The 26361-nt window shown below is 43.2% G+C and overlaps 1 protein-coding gene across 8 annotated transcripts in view; it reads right to left on the bottom strand.

The window, feature by feature from the left end:
* Positions 1–2774: 2774 nt before the first annotated feature.
* The window catches only part of LOC143820829 (sodium channel protein type 5 subunit alpha-like), a 49137-nt gene continuing 25550 nt past the window's right edge, over positions 2775–26361 (bottom strand). For 5 of the 8 annotated variants that reach the window (XM_077304125.1, XM_077304127.1, XM_077304122.1 and 2 more), the window contains 14 exons: positions 26017–26175; positions 23880–24272; positions 21524–21955; positions 20909–21001; positions 19922–20030; positions 18457–18611; positions 17121–17294; positions 14774–14911; positions 13272–13496; positions 12647–12700; positions 11735–11876; positions 10271–10371; positions 7421–7691; positions 2775–4690 (listed from right to left, as the gene is read on the bottom strand). In XM_077304125.1, the coding sequence (XP_077160240.1) occupies positions 3543–4690; positions 7421–7691; positions 10271–10371; positions 11735–11876; positions 12647–12700; positions 13272–13496; positions 14774–14911; positions 17121–17294; positions 18457–18611; positions 19922–20030; positions 20909–21001; positions 21524–21955; positions 23880–24272; positions 26017–26175 (3594 nt within the window). In that variant the 3' untranslated portion in view covers positions 2775–3542. Of the gene's footprint in view, positions 4691–7420; positions 7692–10270; positions 10372–11734; positions 11877–12646; positions 12701–13271; positions 13497–14773; positions 14912–17120; positions 17295–18456; positions 18612–19921; positions 20031–20908; positions 21002–21523; positions 21956–23879; positions 24273–26016; positions 26176–26361 lie in introns of those variants that run through there. The other 3 variants (XM_077304128.1, XM_077304126.1, XM_077304129.1) reach the window with 3 other exon arrangements.

Genomic DNA, 26361 nt, shown 5'->3' with positions numbered 1-26361 from the left:
CAATCAAAAAATCCTAGTTGGAAGGGGCCATACTGGCCTTCTAGTCCGATCCCCTGCTCAGTGCATGATCGGCCTCAAGCATCCATGAGATGCTTGTATCCAGTCGCTGCTTGAAAACCACCAGGGAAGGGGAGCTCACCACCTCCTTAGGCAGCCCATTCCACTGCTGAACTACTCAGACTGTGAAATTATTTTCCTTTATATCTAGGTATCATTCTACACGTAGTTTAAACCCATGATTGCAGGTCTTCTCCTCTGCTGCCAACAGGAACCACTCCCTGACCTCCAAGTGACAACCTTTCAAAGACTTCAAGAGAGCTGTCCTGTTCCCTCTCCACCTCCTCTTCTCCAGGCGGAACATTCCCAAGTCCCTCGGGATCATCCTCGTCGCTCTCCTCTGCCCCCTTTCCATTATGTCCACATCCTTTGAGATGAGGCCTCCAGAACTGCACATAGGACTCCAGGTGGGGCCAGACCCATGTGGTATACAGCAGGTCTTGGACATCTTGTGACTTCAATCTGATGCCTCTGTTGACACAGCCCAAGATTGCATTTGCCTTCTTTACTGCCGCATCAAGCTGCCTGCTCATATTTGGCTTGCAGTCCCCCAAGATCTCATTTGCACACATGGCGAGCCAGCTTGCTTAGCCAACTTGGTGTGGTGGTTAAAAGCAGCAGCTTCTAATCCAGGCTGGTTCTGCACTTCCTTTTTTTCCCCCATTGTCAATCCTGCTGAATTCCATCTTTGTTTTTCCCGAATTGAAACAGATGTTGAGTTCTACTTAATTGTCTGGCTGATCTCACCTTCCTGCTTGATAGGGGAAGCTAAGAGGTGGGAGGGGAGCTGTGGTCACGAAGCTCCAGCCGCCATTGAAGGAGCACAAGGCTGGAGAGGGATTTATTTCCTGCCATTTGACTCCTGACTCTACAGCCAAAGCAAGCAGGGTGGGGGGAATGGAGCATGAGGCTGCTTGTTTATTTTTCTTTTCCGGAACAAGCAAGGGCGGGGGGGGGGGCAGAATGAGGGTGGAAAGACAATCCAAAATGCAAATTTTGGCACATAGAAATGTAAACTTTTGGACAAAAGCATAGTCACTTAAAAATGAGGGCAAATATAAATCATGCGAGGGAATGGCAACTGGGAACCAGGCAGTTTTTGAACTGACATCCTGACCAATCAGTGACAGAGTACCGCACTACGTCAGTGTTGGAGGCGTGGAGGAGGTGGAGGAAGTTAATCAGGCAAAACGCAGAGATCTATACTTAATACTGGAGCTTTTGGAGTAGTTTTCTCAAATGTAGCAAGTTATATCCACTCCTGGATATTGTGGGGGAATGGTAGTGTCACCGTGGATCGATCACGGATGTTGCAGAAGGAATATTTAAAGTGCTAAATATCAAAATGGAAATCAAGTGAAGTGTACATGAGTTTTTTTTTTAATTTGAGGTAACCGTGCATAAAAAGCAAAGTGCAGATTGCCCCCTGGTCAGCTGGGTTTGATTCCCCAACTCCTCCCCATGCAGCCAGTCAGTCCCAGTCCTTTTAGAGATGTTCTCTCAGAGCAGTCCAGTCAGAACTCTCCCAGCCCTATCTACCTCTCAGGGTGTTTGTTGTGGGGAGAGGAAGGGAATTGGAAGCCACTTTGAGACTCCTTCAGATAGTGAAAAGCAGGGTATAAAAATCAGATCTTCTTCTTCAGTCCAACAGTGTACCTGCTATCCAGTAGGTGAGGCTGAGAGAGCTCTGAGGGAACTGTGAGTGACCCAAGGTCATTCAGATGGCTGCATGTGGAACAGGGGTGGAGAATCAAACCCGGTTTTCCATCGCTCTTAACTTCTATAGCCAAGTGGTATAAAAACAACTCTGGCTTGTAGCGCAAATAACCCCTGTAACTGTATGGGTAAAATAGCTGGGGAAACAGCAAGGACTTCAGAATATTAGGTGAGGGAAATTTCCCTTTCTGAGATTTTCCAAATTTTATGTATTATATGGGTTATAATAATTAGTCCTCTATTCCAATTAGTGGTGGCTATGGCAGTAATGAGGTCTTTGATCCCTCATAAATTCTTCAGGTGAGAATGTGGAAAGTTGGCCTACAACAAGCCCTTAATCCTGCAAATCCAAGAAGACACTGCCACCTAAAGGCGCCTGACTAGTGCAGACCTCTTCTAGTGTTTACTTCCGATACATTTTACTCCTATTCACCACCACCACCACCCACCAAAAAAAAAGCCTATTAGCCAATTTGGGGATGCAGAACCAGGACTACTGCCATGCAAATTGACACCCATATTCAACTGAACATATTTGGGGGGCTTAAATGCTTCACTCCACCCCGATTCAAGTGCCAAAACGGCAGAGTGTAGAGAAAGCTGTGCTCTCCAGGTGGCTTGGAAGCTGCTGCTTTTAACCACCACTCTGCCAGGCAGGAAAAGTATTCTTGCCGGGCAAGTCCAATGTTGGAGCACATAGCTCTCCCAAAGCTACCAAGGGTGAGACTGCAGAAGTGACCGAGGACATCCTCCTGCTGTGTGCGAAAGAGAGAGTTGCTCCGAACTTTGCTACTTCCAGCTGGTGGGCTCCAACATCAGGCCAAGGCTGGGTAGGGAGGATAGTCTCTTGGTTGGAGAATGCAAAAGCAATTGCTGGTGTGTCATTCCCCCCACCTGCCCTGAAGTCCTTATTGCAAAGTCCCAGTTTCAATGAGAATATAATGAGAACACCATCCAAAACCTGAGAATCCAATGATTTTATTTAAGAGCGATAGTTTGTGAACTGCCATCCTCCTTATAACATACATGAAGCAGATGGATTTGTTTGGTGACTTAGGTATATATTTGTACATGATCACACTGACCCAAGTAATCCCGTTTGCTCTATTTCTTCTTATAGGTAGACATAACTATTATTTCCCACTGTTTTACAGGAGCTACTTATGCCACACAATGTAACTAGTGTGTTATATAAAGATTAATTCCACACACAGATATTTTAAAAGTTCATACTCTGGAAGAGACAACCCAGACACATACTCTACAAAAATGCATTTGAATTTAGAGGGAGGGGTTACCCCAGTTGGTGGTGTCAGCCTGACTATACAAGCCTCTTCCCTCCCACATCTTCCCTTGCTACTGACCCTCCTCAGGCTGCAACATGATCTCTGACCACAGCACATTTTGAAATGGTGACCTGAGAGATTTCGAGCAAAGATGCATCCCTACCCCAGCCCAAAGTCCCCCAAAGCTAATTTCCCAACTTTCAACCCTTTCCCAGAGTTAATAAATACAGGCTGCCATAAGTATTATGCTAAAGACCCTACCAGTCAATAGAAGAAAAATTACATGCCTTTTCCCTTTCAAATGTTTTTGGTGGCCCACTGGTAGCAATTTGCCCTCCTCCTGATAAGCTTTCAGAGGAGATGCCAGTGGAAAAGCTGGTAAGGGAAGCACTTTAATAAAGGTATCTAAATGACAGAAGTTTTGTCGCAGTATTACATCCCCTGGAAAACGATATTGTGCCAAAAGAGACTGTGATCTGTAAATCACTCTTTGTCATCACTGCTCTCTGTGACCTTCACTTGAGGAATGCCATCAATGGTGCCCGTGACATTACTGTAAGATGGAGGAATAGAGACAGAAGAAGGGCTCTGGCATTTCTCTAGCAGACTGCCTTCACTTCCATGCAGCCTGAACTCATAGGCATCTTCCTCTTGGATCATGTCTGTCAATGGGATGCTCACAGAAGACTCATCCCGGGCTTTTTGCAGCTGATAGGCCCGGAAAGCCCTCTGGATAAGGATGGCACATTCCTCCTCCTTCCGCCTGGGAGTTGTGACAATGGGTTCATAGTAGGTCTTCTGCGGATTGCCTTTCATGTACTTGGACTCTATCTGGGCTTCGAGGGAGTCCATCTCCCCCGACTGCCCCAACACCCTTTTGGTAAAAGCAAGCAGAACATCCAGGCAGTGGATTTTATTGCCATTCACCATAGGAAGGTCCATCCCAAGCAGCTGTACTTTGTTGGGCTTGGGGATGCGCAAAGGTTCTTCCAGAGAATTGGCGAAGTCTGAAAGGGCCGAGTACGTGATGAACTGAGTCGCCCGAGGATCAAACTTTGCCCAAGTCTCATAAAAAACTTCAAAATCATAATCACCAAGAGGCTCTGTGCTTTCTTCAGTGGCCACGTTAAAATTCTCTATGATCACAGCAACGTACATGTTGACTACAATGAGGAAGGATATAATGATGTAGCTTATAAAATAAGCTGTAGCCACTGCTGAGTTTACACAGGGGTCACCGGGCTTTGAGGGGTTTAAATTGTGAGCACACGTGTGGTTCTCATTCTTGAGCATCGGCTCGAGCAAGCCATCCCAGCCGGCAGACGTGGTTATTTGGAAGAGGCAAAGCATGCTGCTGGTAAAAGTTTGGAAATTGAAAATTTCATCGATCCCGTTTTCAAATGGGGCGCAGGCAAAGCTGGTCATACCAAAAATAGCATAAATAAACATGACCAGGAAAAGGAGGAGCCCAATGTTGGCAAGGGCAGGAAGGGACATCAGTAATGCAAACAGAAGGGTTTGGAGTCCTCGGGCCCCTCTTACCAGCCTCAGCAGTCTGCTGATCCGGGCCACCCGAATGATTCTCAGGAGAGTAGGTGGGAACACCTGGGCCAGTGATGAGACTGCCAAAGCTGTTCAAAAGGAAAACATGTCTTTTGAAAAATCCATTCACAAGGGAAGGGGATTTCCAGTGCAGGCTAAAATGAAATTAAATATTTAATCCTGTCCTTGGAATCTGCTAAAATCATGTATGTATGAATGCCCCTTTAGAGTCTCTGCCAAAATGCAAATACTGATGTAACCTTTGGAATTACCATTCGGATTATGCTGTTTGGGTACACAGTGGGCTAGTGAATGGAAATCCATACCTCCTTGTTATATGTAAGCTTTTTCTTTTTTTTAAAGTTTGAGATGAATGCACATGCATTAGCAGGTCGGAAAGAAAAAGGGGACAGATCCAGCGTGCTACCACCCCTTTACTTTGTGTTTGCATTTTTTGTGTGAGGCGCATGTGACCCATTATCTTGAATGACAGCGATGCTGACAAAGAATATGCAGTTTTTTCTTGGACCAGTTCCTGACAACTGTGCTGGTGTGAGACAGCACTATGGGTGTACTGCTTAGGATACACTACGATCTGAGAGTGGGGGGGAGAGAGTACCATCAAGCTGACTTATGGTGGCCCTGTAGGGTTTTCCGGGCAAGAGACTTTCAGAAGTGGTTTGCCATTGCCTGGGTGCACATCACGATCTGGGAGACCCAGGGCCATTCCGCACCAGGATCTATGTAGCAAATAGGTTGCGGAACGAAAAAACACATTTTAAATAGTGGAATTCATTGTTATGCATACCTGCCTATACAGTGGAATACAGTTGCGTTTCTATCATTTCCCACTGCTTTCCGGTCTCGGCAAAAATCGCTGGCCAGGAAGTGATATCGTGGAGCTTTGTCCCACCCCTGGCCATCAAGCAGCCAATGGGCGGCCGTTATCATGCTCCCGAAAAGCCCCTTTCCCTTTAAGGAGGGTTTAAAAAAAACACACACACTTTGCAACGAATCTGCGTTGATTCGTTGCAACGAGAGACCCATGTAGCTAGCAGGTGGAGTTCGAGCTGCCGTTTCATCGTTGCCACACTCCCCCCAAGTGAACCCCCCCCCCGCACGGGCATGATTTTCGGCTGAAAATAGAGTGAAAAATAAAGGGAAAATAAACCAGCAAATGGGGCTGTGTGCTGCTTGGTGATTGGTGACTTAAAACAGCTCTGGGGAGGGACTGCAGCCAGGGAAGCCTTGCTGGGTAAACGAAGGCTCACCGGTACGTTGATCTCCGCTCGCTCAGAGAAAAAAAAATGGCTATCGCTTCGCCGGAAGATCAGAGGAGAGAGCCAGGGGGAGGGACTTTGCAGAAACCGCAACAATGGTGACAGACAGAACTTTCCTGCTAGTGTTGCAGATTGGTTGCAAGAGTGTAGCGTTTTCCAGAGGGTGAATCCACTTTTTGGGATTTCCCTGAAAGCACTACAATGTAGCGCTTTTTGCGGATCAGTTTCAGGAGTGTTGCAGATCGTCAACGACATTGTGCATAACAGCAAATCAGTAGCGATTTCAATTTGCAACCATTGTGCAATTTTGAACGAGTGCGGAATGGCCCCCAGTTTCTAATCCTAACTCTAGCATGAAAGTTTGCTGAGTGAACCAACTCTTCTTCTTCTTTAGTAATCTCAGGGCTCTCTCAGCCTTCCCTCCCTCACAGGGTGTCTGTTGTGGGGAGAGGAAAGGCAAGGCGACTGGAAGCCACTTGGAGCCTCCTTCGGGTAGAGAAAAGCAGCATATAAGAACCAACTCTTCTTCTTCTTCAGTAATATCAGGGCTCTCTCAGCCTCACCTCCCTCACAGGGTGTCTGTTGTGGGGAGAGGAAAGGGAAGGCGACTGTAAGCCGCTTGGAGACTCCTTCGGGTAGAGAAAAGCAGCATATAAGAACCAAATCTTCTTCTAAATCAGTGGTTATCAACCTTGGGGTCGGGCCCCTTCCCTGTGGTCGGCAGCAGGTGGCGGCGGGTGGTAGTGGCGGCAGAGCCTGGTGGAGGTGAGCAGAGGCAGCAGAGCCATGGCAATGGCTGCCTCCATGCTGCCTCGATTGTGCGCATGCGCGTGCACACACACATGCCACTCATGTGTGTGCGCTGCATGCGTGCACACTGCTGCCACCATCTCACCAGCCGCTGCCGAAGTTGGGGTTGCGGTGAAGGAAACATTGAGAACCGCTGCTCTAAATAAAGCACAATCTGATTTAGCATGTTTATTTAGCCTAACACTCAGTAAAATAATTTAAGAAATATCCCAAGAACATTTTATCTCTCAATAATAAATAATAAATGGGATTGAAATATTGGGTTATATATAAAAAAGCAAGTGCGGTTTAAATTCTGTGAAGTTAAACCCAGTGAATTCATAACTTGCTTTTAAATTTGAATTATTATATAAATGTGTGGTTTTATCCTCACTGTCACCCTATTTACAAATCTATCAAATACAAATGTCTCATACAACTCCTAGGGAAAATATTACAAGTTTGAAACTGCCAACATTGTCTAGTATTTGAATAGTAGTAGGATCAGTTCATTGTCACTGTGGATACTTGCAAGGAAGATGAACTGGAATGTAAGAAATGTAAAACAAGCCCCCTAAATTTCTTTTTCAAAAGATTTTAAATATTGGACATATGTAACTTGTATGTGAAAATAAGATGACCCCTTTTTTTGATGCCTCATCTAAGGGGGGGGGGAACCCCTACTCTTATATTTAACTACAGTATTATTTTATATGAAATAATGACCAAACAATATATTTTTTTACTTACTAGCTATTGAAAGAATCACAACAACAAAATCGAATATGTTCCAGGCATTTTTGAAGTAGTAATGACGCAAAGCAAAAATTTTCATTAGACATTCTCCAGTAAAGATGGCAACGAAGACTCGATTTAAGTTTAAAAGAAGTTCCGTTATGTCATCTCTTTGGCCTTCATGTTCCACTGCCATGACCACCACATTTAGGAAAATGAGACTTAAAATGAAAATATCAAATGATTTCCTATTTATTAAGTCAAAAATATATCTTTGGTACACATTCTGTAATGAGGAAATGAACAAAACAAGCATTAGTATTATTGAGAGATTCCAAAGCAATGCAAAAGTAACAATCAAGTTGTCTAATTTCTAATTATTTTTCCCTGAGGCATCTAGGGTGACTGAGACTTTTTGTACTTACCTGTAATTGTTCACTGAGTGGTCTTCTATGCAGGCACACATGGGAGAGGAGCTAGAGAGCTTTACAAATAATTAATTCCCAAGAGTGATCACCACTCCCATCCCTTGGGAGGATAGCTTTTCCTGTCATGTGATGTGGGAAGGGCAAGCACTCTCATCTCTGTTCTCCTCCCACTGCCTGAAGCAGGTAAGTCATGGTAGGATAAGGTAAGCCCACAGCGGGGAAGGAGGGAAGGTTGTGTGCCAGCACAGAAGACCATTCGATAAACAACAGTTACACTAAGTGCAACCATGTTTTCATCTTTATGGCTTCTGTGCAGTCCTACATGGGAGAACAGTAAGTTGAAATACTTACCAAGGAGATGGATATGGGCAGCCTTAACCGAACAATGACTGAAGCACTACTTTAACCACAGCAGCCATTTTATTTTAGTCAACGTCCATGGAGTAATGCTGCATAAAGGTTGATGGAGTGGGTCAGGTTGCCATCTTACAGATGACATCCAATGGCAAACAAGCAGCAAACACCAACAAAGAGGCCCGTGACCTTGTGGAATGGGCTGAGATGTGTATAGGACACTGTACATTAGCCATATTGTATGCCAACCTAATGGTGGAAATTATCCATCTGGACATAGAGGCTGCTCCCTACAGTTTTTAACTATTCTGAAGTTTTTAACTCAATCTAAACAAAAGAGTAATGCCCATCTCATGTCTAAACTGTGTAGGGCTCTCTCCAAATCAGAAGTTGGTGCAGGAAAACAATCTGGCAGGGATTTACCTGTGACATGTGGAACTTTGACACAATCTTGAGGAGGAATTCTGTTCTAGTCCTCAAGACTACCCTATTGCTGAAAGACTGGGTGAAAGGTGGATTGCAGGATGGCATCATCTGTTCCCATACCAGACTTGCTCACATAATTGCAACCAGGAAGGTGATAATAAACCTTTATGGCTTATTGAGAAGCAAAAACTGACATCCATGCAATTGGTTCATGCATGAGAAATCCTCTGCCCTTCCCGAATCAAGTGCAGAGCACTATCTGTTTCAAATCGGGGGAAAATAATCAGGAATCGATCTGAATTCAACAGGAATAAATAAAGTAAGTGCAGATTCAGCCCTGGTGAGAGGCTGACATAGTCTTTTTGTAAAGAGCTGTCTTCAAACATTCCATTCTCCCATCTCTCATCTTGGGAGTCATCTTTCTGCATGCTGGAAACACCCCTGTTATGTGGCCTTCACCAAGGCACAAAAGACAGCTGGTGTGGTCGCCATTTTGTGCCATTTTGGCACTACACTTGACATTTTTAAAATAATGCCATATTCCAGTCAATTCAAAACATTCACCTCAGGGAAATAAATGCTCACGTAAAAACACAGCTTACTGTGATATGTCCTCTCTCACCAGCAGCAAGAACAGAACTGAGGGAGGAGTGCTAACCCCTCCCCCATCATATGACTTTGGGGCAGAAAAGTCACCCTATTCCTCCTGGATGGGACGGGTACTACTTCTGGGAATGAAGTCCTTAGAAAAAAGCTTTCTAGTTCCTCTCCTTGGCAAGCCTGTGACAGTGCAGCACCATGTGGGACTGGATAGAAGCCACAAAGATGAACTGTGTTAATCAATGCCATGGCCCCTCATTGACCGTTTATGCACTGGGAACTTCAGTGCCCCAGCTCTCATGCAGGAGCACAAATTGGAGGCGGATGAGGTGCCCCAGGCCAAGTATTCCCCCATGTGGGTGCAGGAAGAGGTGGGGCAACCTGCTATGACTAAAACTCCAGCCTGCAGCCTGGCATGAAACCTCCAGTGCATAAATGGTCATTCTGAGACAATCACAACTAAAATTTATTGATGTCAAATAGGACTACATAAATGTCATTCCTTTGATTTGTAATGGTTCTTGTGAAAACAAGCCAAATTAGGTAAAGGTAAAGGTATCCCCTGTGGAAGCACCGGGTCATGTCTGACCCTTGGGGTGATGCCTTCCAGCGTTTTCATGGCAGACTCAATACAGGGTGGTTTGCCAGTGCCTTCCCCAGTCATTACCGTTTACCCCCCAGCAAGCCGGGTACTTATTTTACTGACCTCGGAAGGATGGAAGGCTGAGTCAACCTTGAGCGGGTTTGCTGGGATTGAACTCCCAGCCTCATGGGCAGAGCTTCAGACTGCATGTCTGCTGCCTTACCACTCTGCGCCACAAGAGGCCAAATTAGCATATGTTTAAAGACTCCTTTTCTTCAGTACTAGTCTGGCCATATGCATAGATCCCATATAATCTTACAAACAGTAATCCTATTAGAATAAACAATTTTGAATTTCCAAGTAAAGGGTACATTTATTCTACATGAAATAATTGACTTTTGAAAGCTCTCTTCCAATTAATAGCTAATTCTACCAGTAGTAAAGTAAATGCTATCTTGTTTGTGATGCTCTTACACGTGGTCGTGGAATAGGCTTTTGTAGTTTCTTGCTGCCAAGTTTTTTCATTGCATTGTAATATTTCTTCTGATCCTCTGACAAAAAAATAAGTTCTCCACCTAGGTATAAGGAAATAACAGTACTACAACATTTCAATGTACCTTTCTACCTAAGAAACCAAGCTATGTATTCACACACTACAATAAATCTGTTCACAAACCATTATTTGATTGTACTGAAACTTTTTGTGGGGTGGAAGGTTCAGAATATAAGAGCTTACAAGGTTCAGAATATAGGAGCTGATTTCAAATAGTCTCGCTTATTTCCCAAGTTTCCCTGAGCATTTCATAGACTTTTAATTAAAGGCTAAGCTAGATTTGAGAGTGTCCTTGTGTCTGACATGTGGCTGCTACCACCATTTTGAAGTCCAACATGGCTGATTTAGGGCCCATTATTGACCAGGTCTACAGGACTGAAATGACACCCCCAGCTGTTTCAGCTCTTGAAAAGGCATGGGGGTGGGGGACAGTGCTTCATTCCACAGCTCTGAAAGCCCTCATGGCATTTTAAAACTAGCCATTTAATCATCCAGATGTCAGATACAGAGATGCCACCATATCTTTTTGGGCCGTAAGGAATCAAGAAAAACCTCTCAGAACTGAACTCTTGATACGAAGAGCCAGTCCTCCAACATTGGTCTTGGCAGGATATTTTAAAAGAAAAGGCAAGCTATTTACAATGCACAATTTAAATCCCAACATAAATGAAAAAACAACAACAGACTTTTCATCCTCCTACACATTGCAGTAGGATGCAATGCTTATTTATTATTTGTTCAATTTATATATTGCCCTCTGGGCAAGCCAGCTCAGGACGGTGCACAACATCACATTCAGTAATATGGATTAAAACAAGGAGAATATTTAAAAATCACTTAAATGAGCATCTATATTTTCAAACTCAAGTAACAATCTCTCACACCATAAACTTGTATGGACTAAAGAAAGGAACCCATGCTTATAAGAGGACTGACTCTTTGTCCTCCCAGATCCACACAGATGACAGTATTCTGTGGTGATCCAGGGCCCTGGGTGACCATCTGCACTTGAAGGAGTTCATCGACAAGCACAGAGGTTGAGACACAGTCTTCTCGATTTATCACTGCCAATCAGCCAACTCAGTAAGGTAATGAACACTGCTCCAGCAAACAACTGCCACCAACATCTTGGGCCCCACCTGATGTTTCTACTGTATGATTTCTACTTTCTAGCACCTTGAGCACATCTTTGGAAAGGCAAAGTCTACATTCCCTAATATAGGGACCTTAACAGCTCCAAGCTATTAAAGTGTTCTACTACATACAGAATTTATATTATTTCTTCTTTATGTTAGAGTCTTCCTTCATCACTGAGACTCAAAGCAGATTACTTATGTCCCTTGTACCTCTGCATGACTGAAAGATTACTGTAACTCATATGCTACTTATCTTTCTCCTTTGCTGGTTAAAATTTTCAATAACCACTCCAATGAAGAGGTTCAGCATGAAGAAAGATCCAAATATGATAAAGGCCACAAAGTAGAGGTAGGCGTACTTATTTCTTTCAAAGCAAGGCTCTTCACCGACCTGAAATAAAGCAGAAAGGAGGGGAAAATGGAGTTAAAATAGAAACGGAGCCAAGGTAGTAACTTGTCAGTTCTTAATAAAACATACAGTGAAATCATAAAAGCAATGTAAAAATTATATATGCTAAAAGCAAGTCATAAAAGAAAGCTAGTTGCATAAGAATAGCATGATAACATTCAGCAGCCTAAATCAGGATCCCAAGCATGGTGGTACCTGTGTATCCCATGGTGCCCACCAACGCTTTTTCTGGTGTGCTCTCGGTGTTCGTAGTGGGTGGGGCCAGCTGGAGCTTTTTCTCAGTAAGACCTCTGATTGGCTGGGCTAATTTGTTACACTGTTGTTTTGGCAGAAGCTGCCCCCCCCCCCCCACAGCACAAGGATCTTCACTGTGTGACTGAAAGCAAGCTGTAGCCACCGTATTGTGACTGGCAGTGCCATGTATGGTAGCCATTTTATGGCAGCCATTTAGGGTTGCCAACTGAGGGTTGGGAAATACCTGGAGACTTTGGAGGTGGAGCTGGGAGGGGACAGGATCTGGGGTGGGGAGAGACCTCAGTGTAGGCTCTCTCACATGGTGAAGATAAGAGAAAAAAAAGTTTTAGAATATATGGAAAATAATCTAGTTCCAGAGCAAACAACACAAGAATTGGAATGTCATTCCCCACTGCTGGCTAATTTGCATAGTCCTGCCTATGGAGCAAGTGGGAAGAATAACCTGAAAGATCATCCCTCTTCCATCAGCAGAAAAATACAATAATTTATTGGCTTACCGGAGCTGCATCTACTGCATCATACATGATGTCTATCCAACCTTTAAATGTTGCCTAAAAAAAATATTAACAAATCATTAAAATGTCCCATAAGTGATTTCCCCCCTCGTTTGTCTGTAAGAGACAGCTTTCAGCTTTGCGAAGACAACGTGATGCATTGTATATAAGACCCTCTGGATCATGCAGACCACTTACCCGTTTAGAACACGGATTCGCTTCCAGCTTCACTAGGCTGCTCCTCTGAGCCCTTTCAAACAGCCTTAACAAATCCCAATTAGAACTCAGACACGTTTCTTCTCAATCAAGCTTATTTTTACTAAGGTTAATTTGCATTTCAATAACATTTGTTCTGTGTTCATAATAATAGGTGCTGCTGAATTTAGAAGAGTTAAAGAAATCAAACTGAATTTGACTGTTGAACATTATTGCCTTAAAATTCAACAATACTCAAAAGTAAGAGGGGTGTTTGTTTTTTAAGCGCCCTCAATCTAATCTATATCTAAATTCTAAATACATGTTTTAACAAAATATTTCTCCTATCAAAGAGAATAACCATTCCTGGCTGAACATACAAGTCTTCCCATGATTTTTCCTCACCAAAGTACATTTGCATGATTCAACATACCACCTGGAGGAGAGCCAGATATCCACGCCCAACATTATTAAAGTTGACAGTTCTATTGACTAATCTGTAGGACATATTTGAACAGTTTAGACCAGCTTTCTCATGTACAGATTTTCCTCCAAACAAGTTGACTCCTAAGATGTTAAACGGGAGCCAGAGAACAACGCAGACAAGAAGCACATTTCCAATGGAAGGGATGGCACCTATGAGGGCATTCACCACCACCTTAAAAGTAAACGAAAGACATAATCAGCAGATCAGGGTACAGGACAGCTCTAGTACAGCTAGTAACCATGATAGCTAACTATGACTTTGAAGTTTCTTTCTGAAAACAAACATGTGCGTTTGTGTTTCGAGAAATGAATGGGGGAGGGGTTGCTTTCACACCCTTTCATATTTCCCAAAGGTACGAGGCTGGCCGGTTCTGGAAACAGGATGCTGTTCACGGCAGGGGTCATAAGAACATCAGAAGAGCCCTGCGGGATCAGACCAATGGTATATCTAATCTAGCATCCTGTCTCACACAGTGGCCAATCCCTGAGAGGGACAACAACAGGGCATAGAGGTATGGGGTTAAAATTCATGTATGTGCCTTTGTTTCCTCTTTTGCATACATCCTCAAAGTTTACTTGTTCCACACAACTTTTCTGGAGTACTGTACATGGTATCTTTTCTCAGCAAAGTGTCTCTTCCTACTTCTATTTGATGTCCTGTTCTCAGTGTTCCTTTATTGTTATCTGTTCTCCCCCTCCACCCTATTAGTTTTATGGTTGCAAAGCATGTTACGGGCCCCATGAAGATGCTACAAAAATGTTCCCATCCCAGCTGTAACAACGGCAAGTACCCATGATGCAACTGGTCCCATGAAATGGCTCTAGCGGTGGTGGGGCCAGCCAAACCCACAGTGAGGGTGCAACTCACATGGACAGCATTTGCATTAGAAGAGTTGGTTCTTAGATGCCACTTTTCTCTACCCAAAGGAGTCTCAAAGCAGCTTACAGTCGCCTTCCTTTTCCTCTCCCCACAACAGACACCCTGTGAAGTGGGTGAGGCTGAGAGAGCCCTGATATCACTGCTCAGTCAGAACAGTTTTATCAGTGCCATGGTGAGCCCAAGGTCACCCAGCTCGTTGCATGTGGGGGAGCACAGAATCGAATCCGGCTCGCTAGATTAGAAATCCGCACTCCTAACCACTACACCAAACTGGCTGGACCTGGAATCAATCATACTGTGTGTGTGTGCTGTGCCATCAATCCCCAGCTAACTTACTGACATTCCCAGCATGTAGCTTTCATAGCGAGAAGCAGAGATGATTTGCCATTGCCCTGCTGAATCAGACCAGTGGTCCATTGTCCAGCATCCCATCTCATACAGCAGCAGGCCAGTTACTATGTAAGGCCCCAACAAGGCCAAAGGCCAGCTAGTTGAGTTTTTTTTAAATTTAATTCAGCCTTTTTTGCTTTATTCATATGAGAAACTCCGGATGGTGAAAGCAGAATTACCTTAATCCCTTTAAATCTGGATAATGCTCGAAGAGGTCTCAAGGCTCTCAGAGTTCTCAGAGACTTTATGGAGCTTGTGTTGTCACACGGATTGTACTCGATTGCTTTTGTTTTTGTCAGCAGGGCGGTCAATGAAGTCTACGACCATCGAAGAAAAATACAGCTTGTTTTCCAAACATTCTAACTTCAGATAATACTTTCTGTGCTAACATCAACAGTTTCCATTCATTTAGTTGTAAGCTGCTGTCAGGTCCATTCGCAGCCCATGTGTTAATGCCACCTTCTGCCATTGCGTCCTCCTTGGCTGGGATACTCTCAGAGGCTTCCGAATAGGGGGTTAGCCAAGCAGACTGACTTCAGCTCATCATCCAGTTAGCCTCACCACCACCACCACTCCATCCCCTGCCTCACTGACTTTGGGTTTGCAGCCTCCTTTTATACTCCACGTCCTTCCTTTGCCCCTTCCCATAGCAGTCATAAACCTTTCCCGGTTCCATCCTGCCCAGCCCAGCCCAGCCGCCTTCTATCTTTAAAGCTCTTTCTCTGGGAAGGGCATGGCCAGCCTGCTTAACTCTGCTCTGTAGCCCTGCTCTGCCCTCATGTCATCATCAAGCCATTGCTTGGCTGAGACTGACTGCTCCTCCTTTCCTGGCCATTCTCGTCTTTACTGATGCTTGGTGGCCCTGCTTGGGTTTCTCCCCCATCTGGTCTCTTCTTGAGGCATCTGACCCTGCTGGCTTGGCCCAGGCCCTGGATCCAGCATGTCATCCTCTTTGTGGACCCCAGGTGGCTGTAGTAACCTCCCTGGACCACTATTTGCCACTCTCACCTCCTCTGCCCTCAGGGGAGAGCCCCCCCCAACCCCTGCAGACCTGGATGGATGGGTCTTGACATCTGCCTTGATCAGGTCTCTGGAAAAATGTTTTATACATTTTCTAAACAAATAAAGACTTGCCAAGTAATCAAATGACCAAGAATCTTGTGCTGTTCACCCTTCCCTCTTTAAACTGCTTACACCAAGTCAGACTGTAAGTTTCTCAAAGGAGAGGGATGTCTTTTTATTATTAAGCTCTATATTTACTTATTTCTATACTTCTATTCTGCCCTTCCCCAGAGGCTCAGGGCAAATTACATTTTAAAAACATACACATTTAAAAGTAGCCTCCCTAGCACCACATAATTGACGAAAAAGAGGGAGACGGTAGGCAGCATAATAAACCGAAGGGATGTAAATTGAGTTAATAAAATTGAATTAATAAAGTTAAATGTTTGATAGGGAGGCCAGTAAATTTTATGTTATTCAGAGGCCTCAACCACAGGCCTGGCAGAACAACTCTGTTTTGCATGCCCTGAAGAATTAAGATCCCGCAGGGCCCTGATCTCACGAGGGAGAGTGTTCCGCCAGGGCTGAAAAGGACAATTTAATTTCCTTGGGGCTGGAGATCCTGAGCAAATTTTGCTCACTTGATCTTAACGTTCTTTAGGGGATATACTGGGAGAGGTGATCCTGCACACATGACAGTCCCTGGCCGTTTAGGGATGTGAAGGTCAAAATCAAAACCGTGAACTTGATCCTGTTCTCAATCACTGGTCTGATCCAGCAGGGATCCTCTTGTGGAGTGGTCCCCAACCTCCGGTCCGGGGACCGGTGCCGGTCCGTGGATCAGTTGGTACCGGGCCGCGGCTCCTCCTTGTCCTCCTCTCCAGCTGCTGCCTCAGTGGCTGCTGTGCCACTCTGCACACCTTTGGTGCTCACCAGCGACCACCATGGCTGGGGCTCCCCTCGGCGTGGCACTACGCAGCTACTGCTGGCAGGGTCGCCCGCAGGAAAGCAAGTGGAACGGGCTCAGGTGGTGGCGGTGATGTCCCTCAGCAAAAGAGTACCCCACCCCGGGCCTCAGTAAAATTGTCAAGTGTTGACCGGTCCCCAGTGATAAAAAGGTTGGGGACCACTGCTCTTGTGATCTTAGGGCAGCTGGGCTTCTGTGAGAGGTGTTGACATATCCCTGCATTCCTTAGTTTCTGCATCCTGACACTGGCACAGAATTACAATATGGTGCAGGTCCCAAGGAGGTTTGGCCACTGGTTTGTTGTTGATGATGAAAAATTGGATTTCCACTCTTATACTGCCCAATGAGTTTATGTCCTGCATTTTGAACATAGGCTGCATCCATGCATTACTGGATGCTTCCACGATTAGTACATTATAGCAATCAATGGCAACTGGATTTTCTTCTGCAAACAAGCCAGATCAGTTGTAAATGTAAACTACAGTGCAGAAGCAGACTAGTTAATCTGTTTGCAAGTCAGTTGCTGAAATATACAAAAGAACATGTGCGATACTTACACATACAATAAAAAAATCAAGCCAACACCAGGCATCAGTAAAATACTTCTGGAAACCATAGGCCACCCATTTCAGAAGCATCTCCAGGAAGAAGATGTAGAAAAAAAACCAATCTGCAAAATCCAGTATGTTCTGTATGACTTTTTGTTTGCTAAGGTGAATGTCTTCAAAAGTCTAGGATTTCAAAAATCAGATGTTAGAATTCTGTAGTGAAATATCTTAAATTACTGCCAGGTGATGAAATAAGCTGCAGTCTATTCACAGGGCATCCACTGACAACTTATTCCATCTCACCACGTATAGAATGGAAGTACTACACACTTTTTCTAAAGATCAGATTATTAATCTGATTCCATTTCTCAAGGACTGAAGTCATACAAAAGCCATCCATCTCCTCATATCCCCTTTCCCAGTTCCTTCTTTCCTTTCCAATCGCCAACCAATTGCATTTTATCGACCCCAGTCTCTTTACGTAGTACTGACTTCATACACCATCTTTCTCTTCTATGGGGTTCTACAGCAGTTTCTATCACAACATTGTGAGGCAGAACAGGCCACAAAAAAAGAGTAACTGGTTCAAAGTCATACAGCAAGTTTCCATGGCAGAGTGGAGATTTGAACCTCCCACATCCTAGTCTGGCATTCCAACCACTGTACCACGCTGGCCCTCTGCCTTCACTCCCCCAGCAGCCTCTCCCTGGAAAAAGTCTGGTCAAGTTACAAAAGTCATGCAGTACAATTCACTCGGTTGAATTAAGAATCAGCCTCTGCCAGTCCCAGTCAAGTTGCCCAAATTGTGCAGAGACTCCTGCTGGGCCCAAACAAATTGTGTGGCATCATGCTGCATATATCAGACGGCAGTAAGTTGCCTACTGGTTGCTGCTGAGCCTGGCCTTCTCTTTAGAGGAGGAGTGGACTGGTTGGCCTAAAGAGCCCTGCTTCCTCACTCTTCTTTTACTGACAGATCAAGGTCTGAAAATGGGCAATATTGTTGTGGTTGCCTAGCAACCTCCACAACGGTCGCTGAGACCTCATTTCTTAAAGCTAAAGCACCTATCATTTGGGAACGGTTATGTATTTTTTTCAAATTTGAGATTTTTCTGCAGACCTGCAGCTTTTTTAAGGTTTGTAGAAAGTTCTGGCTTATCTGTTCATAGCCAGTCTCTGGACTGAAGTATTCACAGATCTAGCCATGTTGAGAATTAGATATATTATAATCAATCATAGTATCAAACAGATACCTACAGTCAAAGAAACAGAAGAAAATCAGAGTTGTCTGCAGGCTAAAGAAAATTATACTATTTTATTTTTTTTAAAGATACAATAGTGAGCTTACCAAGGCAGAGCTGCTCAGTAATATCATGAATATGATAAAATATTCAAACCAACTGTGGTTAATAATTTTGAAGCAGGTTTTCCTAAGCCTCCACCAAGTACTGCCTGGAAATGTATCAGAGTTTACTACACAACATGGGAAGATCTTGACACAACCTGGAGAAAGTAAATGTACAAGTTATCTCTATTCTGAAATGGAAACAGAGATATATTTGTACCATCTTGTGATTTTTTTAGGAGAAGAGGCATACTATTTCGTTCATTTCCTAGTAGATTCTGATGCTGTTCTTTGCAGGCGTATGGTATACACTTATGGAGGGCAGAAGAGAGTTGCTTGTGATAACCGACAGGGCAGAATGTTTACTCATGAGATTATCTACTCTCCAAGAAAACCTGAAATGAACCACTGAACCTTTTAAAATCAAGCAGATGTGATGCAGCCCATCAATGGAACTTCCTTCTTAGGATTATTTTATTATTTCTAATTCATTCACCTCTTTTTGGGGCAATCACACTCTGTTTCAATCCAGACATGACTACACAGTATGCACTAATGTTACTTTTTGCAAATTTGCATATAATGATATGGATCCATGGGTAAGTCCACGGACAGAAAGAATTTCATTTTTCTCACTTCCCTGGGTGACAGACCTTCAAGAAGAGCATGAGGGAAGAACAAAAGTTTAGAACTTCCCCTCCCATCTGCAGCAATCCTGTGTGAATATAAGCCAATGCTTAGCTAGCCCCCTTAGTATTACACCTTTAAACCTTGTGTGCAAAAGATGACTGTACATATTTATCTCTTAGATATACAATCATTCTCTAATAGTATCAGTGTGATTATGCATGAGGGGATCAGTTTGGATCACAAAATGCATCTCTAGTCTCAGGAGTGCTATCTGGTGAACAAAATTGCCCCCAGAGATGCTGCTGGCCATCTCTAGTTCATGTCATGGCTGCCCAGCCCAAAGAAGCATAATGCAACACTGCATTAGGCAAAATCCAAATTTATTTATATTAGCAGCTATAACATACCATATAATTATATGTTAAGGAGAGGTACAAAATATTTCTCCCGAACTGCACATTACATGATTCCAGTTAGACAATTGACCCCTCAGGGTTTCTATTACAAAATACTCAGGTGCTGCAAATGTAGATAAAGAATAGCAACAGCCAGAGCTCTGCCCAGAAGCCAGAATGACCACCGTAAGTAGGCAGTCAGTCTGCTGCTGGGCTTGCCACTGGGGAGGGGGACAGGGATGGCTTCCCCAGGGCCCTCCGAGCAGGCTGGAGGTCCTTGGGGAAGCTGCAATGTTGGCGGGGAGGGGGGCAGCCAGGGAGAACTTCCCCAGGATGGCCACACCGGTGGCAGGGGCAGGGGGCCCTTCAAAGCCCGTCCTTAGGGACGGGCTTTGAATCTAGTAAATACATAAATTACATGCAAAGAAAAACCAATCTTTTACCTTTCGGGAAACAGTCGTCAGGGGTTTTCCGCTTTTGAGGTGAAAGGCAGCGAATAGGGGTGTGATCTGCCGTGCTGACCTCAGAACCACTGGTGTCAAACTCATACCTCTGGACATGAAAAGAATAGCAGTATCCTCTTAAAGTAGCTCACTTACAATTCAGTCCTAAGCAAGCTTACACTGAAGTCAAAAGACTTTAGATGGATGTAACTCTCCTTAGGACTGCACTGCAACACAGTCATAATCTCCTGCCACACAGAAATGTATGTTCACCTTTGCCAACCAAACTGCAACTCTTTTGTTTTTTTGTGCATCCACATGACATCATGATGTAATTGTGCTCCAATCACCCTTTCCCCATCCTTGATACGCTAGTCTCCCAAACCTGCTTTTCTCTGATTCTTAGCAGCATATTATCAGGTGGTTTGGATGAGAAGATTTGCATTATCAATGGCCCCAGGTACATGATGCCATTTTCTGTTCCTCAGACCCTCACAGCAGCTGTTTTCCCTACTTGAAGGCCTATTTTTGAGCTTGACAAACAACACCACCAAAATAGTAATTGTTAATAATGTAATGATCTACTGACATGATATACTAGCTAATCTGAATTCCCAGTGTTGACGTTTTTAAAGAGTAAGATTGTGGCCCTTTTCATGGTGAAGCTAAAAATTTGTTCCTGAATTGCAAAAATCCAATAATGGAAGATTGTCATTTCAGCCTTAGAGTGAGAGGGAAAGCTTTAGGATGCTTTGGGCTGATCCTGCATTGAGCAGGGGGTTGGACTAGATGGCCTGTATGGCCCCTTCCAATTCTATTATTCTAGGAAGGTCATGCTGCCTCAGTTTTGACTTGGTGTGGGAACTATAATGGCAAAGGGAAATAGACATGTATACCTTTATGTCCTTAATGTGGAATAACAGACTGAAGGAATGCAAAAATAATACTGAGCAAACAAATTTGTTAAAATATTTTTGTTCACTTCACCTTGGGGACATCCAAAGACAAAACACTAGCAGCTTCAGAAAATTGAGAAGATCGTTTTCTTGACTTCCTGAATTGTTCTCTCCTGTGTCGTAGCTGGCTCCCCCAGGAAAAAAAGGTTCCAATAAATAATTAGTTGTCTATAATACAATGTTTTGTTTCTATATTTTGCATACAGAGTATTTAATTTAATAACCTAATAATTCTCAAGCCTGCCTTATAGAAAGAGAAACTGAAGGAAATTGAATTCTTAATAATGATAATCAACAAGTGAAATAAAGTCCTTATTTTGAAAGCCAAAGTCTTGTTTAATTGACAGCATGGAAGAAAACAATAATTGCTCAAAGATTTCATAAATTGGAACTGCAAGCTTTTTGGTCCGTAGACCTTCTTCGGTACAATTGTTATACAACTCTTCTAGAAATGAATAAAGGATAAAATTGCACGGGCCTCAGCTTGAGATTATGGAAGCATGCGTCAGTAGCCGGATCAGCAGAACCCAAGGGTGAGATTTTTTTTTATCCAGAGGAAGGTGGAAAAGGTATTTATCTATCTACAGGTAAAAAAAGAACAAGTATTAGCAATTCTACCAGATTTTTAAAAGTCTTTGTTTTATACCTGGTTCCTGTAATCCACCTTTGAGACCGTACTGTCATCATCACTAAAAAACTCTTCTTCAGCAAGCGGGACACAGACACATTTATTATCATCTGGCATGAAATCCTCTTGTTTCCCATCTGTGGTTGGCTTATCCCAATATCTGAAGATCTCTTTGTTGACATGGGTCTCTTGAATCTCCTTCATCTCAATGGCGTGCTTCTTCTGGCTTGTGTTACAGATGATTATAGTCACATCCTTATTCTTTTTTCCTACTATCCTGAGCTTCTGCATGGGTCCATTGCAGCACAGATTCTGCAGCCAGCGTTTGACACTCTGCAACCCATTACGAACGTGGGTAATGGCCAACTGAAGGCTAGCATTGTTTGCCTCCATTTCCGGAGCACTGCTACTGAAGGAACTCAGCAGCAAAGCAATAAAGAGGTTGAGAACCTATGTGAAAAACAGTAGTATTGAAAATGAGAAAATGAGGCATTTATAAAGGAGTAAAGGAGTACATGTAAACAGTCTTTCTTTGGTAGACAGGTTCAGTGCTAAGAAAACACTACAGCATGCAGCATTTTTTTTTAATTAATGAAAGTAAAAGGTAATTATGGAGAAATTATATGAAACTGTTCTGTCATTCTCTGCCAAGTAATAATCAGACCCAAAAGGGAAAATATTGATGGCATGCACAATAAAAATGCTTGTCTGACTCTGCATTTACTGTCTTTGAACTGTGACTGCAAGTGGAATGGTGTTATTAACTGCTCTGAGCAGTTGTTTGAAAGATACTGACGGTCCTGGTTTCCTGTAAGTAATCTGAGGTATTGCAATTCTAGGGAATTCTGCATCTGCAGCATAATTGTGCCTTTTAGGTCCAAGAAATAAAAACCATGCTTGGCGATTGATGGGACTCATGTGATAACTGTACTCCTTTGGACTGGTGGTTATGAAGGTGGCAGGAGAATGGCAAGGATCCCCATTGGCCCACCATGCTGGACCAGCCCACCTGAAGGATTCACTATTATAATAAAAATTAAGAAAAATGTTAATTGTTCCAAATATGAGGGCCCAGGGGGGAAAAATGTTTATTTCCAGGGAAATCACAGGCACATCCTAATAGGGCTCCAATACAGCTGTACCCATTAGAAACTAGTTCCACTTTCTCTCAGGCACTGTTTGAAAGCAGCCCAACCTGACCAGTTGAGCAAGGAGGTCTATCTGTACTGTAGGCAGCGACAGCCCTCTCCAATACTCTCTCCATGCCTCTCCAAACTGAAAACATATAAGGGACCACAGCCTTTGTATGAACCTGACTGGAGACTGAGATTTACACCCTGCACACACATTTCTGAAATAAGTGGCAACAAAAGCATGGGTCTTCTCTGTTTCTGTAACTCATTTTAGGAACCCTGTTCTCTCTTCCCCCATCCCAATCCACTGTGTTAGCTTTTTGTTGACTAGTCAGGTTGGGACTTATCCTACAGGAGAGACTGACAGGGTTGGGACTTAACCCTACTAAGCATCCGGAAATTTCTGGCTATACAACCATAGAGTTACAGATGATTCCTAGAGTGCTCTGCAACATGGTGAGGCCACTTGCAATTATGCAGCCTGAAGTGACTCCATGGTGTTATGGGAAGCTGCCTCTCCTATTTTCCCCTTCTATCCCACTGAACATCAGCATTCACCCACTGGTGGCAAGCAAACCCTATTGTTGACTCAGGATTTGGGGCATGTTAATTCTGGCTATTTTATTTGCTGCTGCTAGTATTATAAATTACTTTTTTGACAAATTGGTTTTCTTAAGTTATGGCTGCAATTTTTCTTCTGGCTAGTTTATCTCATGAAGGTCTATGAGGAGGCAGATGACCAGGGAATACCTCACTTTCTCTAGAAATTCAAATTAGATACGCTGACTTCAATGCAGAGATGATCTATTTTCTTAAGAAAAAAGATAGACATTCCTTCTGAAAGGTTCAGACACCTAACAAATGTCTATCTGAAGCAATAATCCCAAACACTGGGGAGTAGGATCTCAATTGAATAAGCACATTTATTTCTAAGCACACATGTTTAGGATTAGGGACAGGCCATGGAATCTGTGCTACAGCATCTGCTTTTCATCCAGGAGGTCCCAGGTTCAACCCTTGGCTTCTCCAGTTAAATAGTTTAGCAATAGGTAGTATAAAAGACCTCTGCTTGACACCCTGCAGCTGCCAGCTTGAGTAGGCAAATCTGATGATGAACCAATGGTCTGATTTGGGATGGGGCAGCTTCATGTGCACGCTCATGTGTATATTCCACTGCATAAAATGCTTGTGGGAAAGCACCCATCTGCCCCCCAGAACTATGAAAATCTTTGGAAACTCACCACTAGGTTTCCTACCACCAAGACAGTCATGAATAGAATGATACACCATCCCTTTCTGTTAGTGATTTGCATACATTGCCACATGGTAGAAATCCACTCTCCACATAGAATTCGGAATATAATAAGAAATGAATGGAAGAAGTCCTTCATATGCCAACGTAATAAACACACGCTTGTCTCATTTGGACAGGGAGCCCTTTGTTCAAGTTCACAGTGTACACACGTGGTGTCATTGTAAATGCTCCCAAAACCCTGCATGCCAACCAAAGCAAATATATATACAGTGAAAATCAGAACAAGCGTGAGGTTGCTCAGTGGACCCACTGATTCCAGCATGATTTTCATTAGTTTATTCAAGGTGGGCCAAAATTTGGATAATTTGAAGAGTCTCAGCTGTTCAACAAAAAAAAAAAGACAAAAGCAAAAGAAAAGGAAATATTAGATACAACTTTCCCAATATTTACTTTATAAATGTAAAAACTGTGAGAAACTGGACAACAGATAAAACCACTGTGCTGGTTCAGCTCTAATCATGCAAAATTACAACAGAATGTAGATGTGCAGGAAGAGAAAAGATGGCAGTAAAGCTATTACTAATACTTGTGTGCCATCAAGTTGCAACTTGACGTGATGACCCCAGGAGCTTGGGGCTTAGAACTAGGGGGTCAAAACATGACTCCTACAAACATTCAATCTCAATTAGGATTCATTCCCAAACCACTAAATTAGGCCTAGGTTCTTCAAGGCTGAAGTGGCCTAGCTTTTCCTGCTACAGGAATTCAGTTATCTGAAGAGGGACAGAAAATTACTATGAAAATTATTCCTAAGCATCTTTAGAAGCATCCAGTCCTGAAGGATGAAATTCCCTCTGTTGTTAGTTCCCTTCCTTTCACAAGAATGAATTTACTTGGTGGAGTTCTGTGGTCATGGCTTTTTTTTTTCCTCCTGAACAAAAGTGTTGGAAGAATTCAGCCTCCCCCCACACATACACACACAGAACAATTCTCCAAGAGTAAGCTAGGAAAACCTTTATTTGTTATAAGGCAAATATGCATCTAGCTGAAAGCAAGGTAATGTAGAAAGATGACATCTGCATCCAAAGCAATATCCAGTTCTTTTCTGCAGTTTCTGATCCAGAGAAGGAGATGCATGTACAGAAAACTGCTTCTGCAGACAGACATTGTTGTCTGGATCTGGCAGGAAGTTTTACCTGGGGACAAGGTACCTTACCTGCTACATCAGGATGTTGCCAGCAACATGACAAGGTTACTTGCAGCATGACCAGAAGTAACATTATCATGTAGGGAAGATGTGCTAATATCCAACCAGAATGCTACAAGTTTAACAGTTCTGGGTGAATGCTAGCGCAGTGTATGACTTCCAGGTCATGGAAGAAGTGATATTATGGTGTTGGCATGATGCTGATTGCTGCATTTCCCCCAGTAATTTTCACATGGCAACCTGCTGAGCAGTTCTGAGCAGAGCCAGCAGGAAGTTAGCCTCCTTGTGTACAAAGAAGTAAACATAGTGCTTTTCAGAATTCCTGTCCGGTAACATAGAGTTGTCCCCTTATAAAGTCATGTACTTAAAAGAACACTCTCTCAGTTCAGGGGTGTCTACAGCAGTGTCCATTCTCATGTTTCGTTTCACTTTACGACCTACTATCCTAATATGCACATCATTTTTTATACACCAGCAGTGGAATCCTAAACCAAGTTACATCCTTTTATAAATCCATTGACGCTAATAAGCTTAAAAGGTCTAACTCTACTTAGCACTGCACTGCATGTTACATAGTAGCAAACTGAAAATGATCTTTACATTTAGTAAAACACTGCCAATTGCATTATCATACACAAAGTTTTCTGACACCTGCAGAAATTTTGTTCAAATTTTCCTTTGAATCTGACTTGCTGTGAAGTATACTAGCCTTGCACATTAAGGTCACCATATTTTCTAATTTTCCCTACTTAAATGGGCATAAAATTCCTCCAGAACTTCGCAGCAGTTATATAGTCACCAGTCCATTTTGCCACAGGCAAACAAAACCCAAACAAGATAACTCTAGAGAAATCAGCCTCACAAGTTTTACATGGAACATTTATATTTTTTATAATAAAAGATAATTCTTCATTACCAGTCTGAAGAATGACAGGGGTATTCCAGTTAATAAGCTTATTATGCCTATGACAACGATTAAGAAGTCAAAAATATTCCAAGCCCTTTTAAAATAGTAATATGGATCAAGGGCAATTATTTTGAGGATCATCTCTACTGCAAAAATGGCCGTGAAAACCTGTGAAAGAGAAATTATGTCAGAACAGAAGCAAGAAATTACAGAAATCTGCTAAGTTATGGATGTTGTGAAGATTGGAATGGAAGGATTGTAAAATGTCTTTATGTACCAAGTACCCCAGTATTCCAGAGAGGGCAGTAAGGCTGGTAAAATGGTCAGGTTCAGTTTCTTCTCTTTCATCCCTCT

Source organism: Paroedura picta, chromosome 11 (genome assembly GCF_049243985.1).
Source record: "Paroedura picta isolate Pp20150507F chromosome 11, Ppicta_v3.0, whole genome shotgun sequence".
NCBI lineage: Eukaryota > Metazoa > Chordata > Lepidosauria > Squamata > Gekkonidae > Paroedura > Paroedura picta.
Note: the sequence above shows the minus strand (reverse complement) of the source record. Positions and strands in the feature narration are given on the sequence as shown.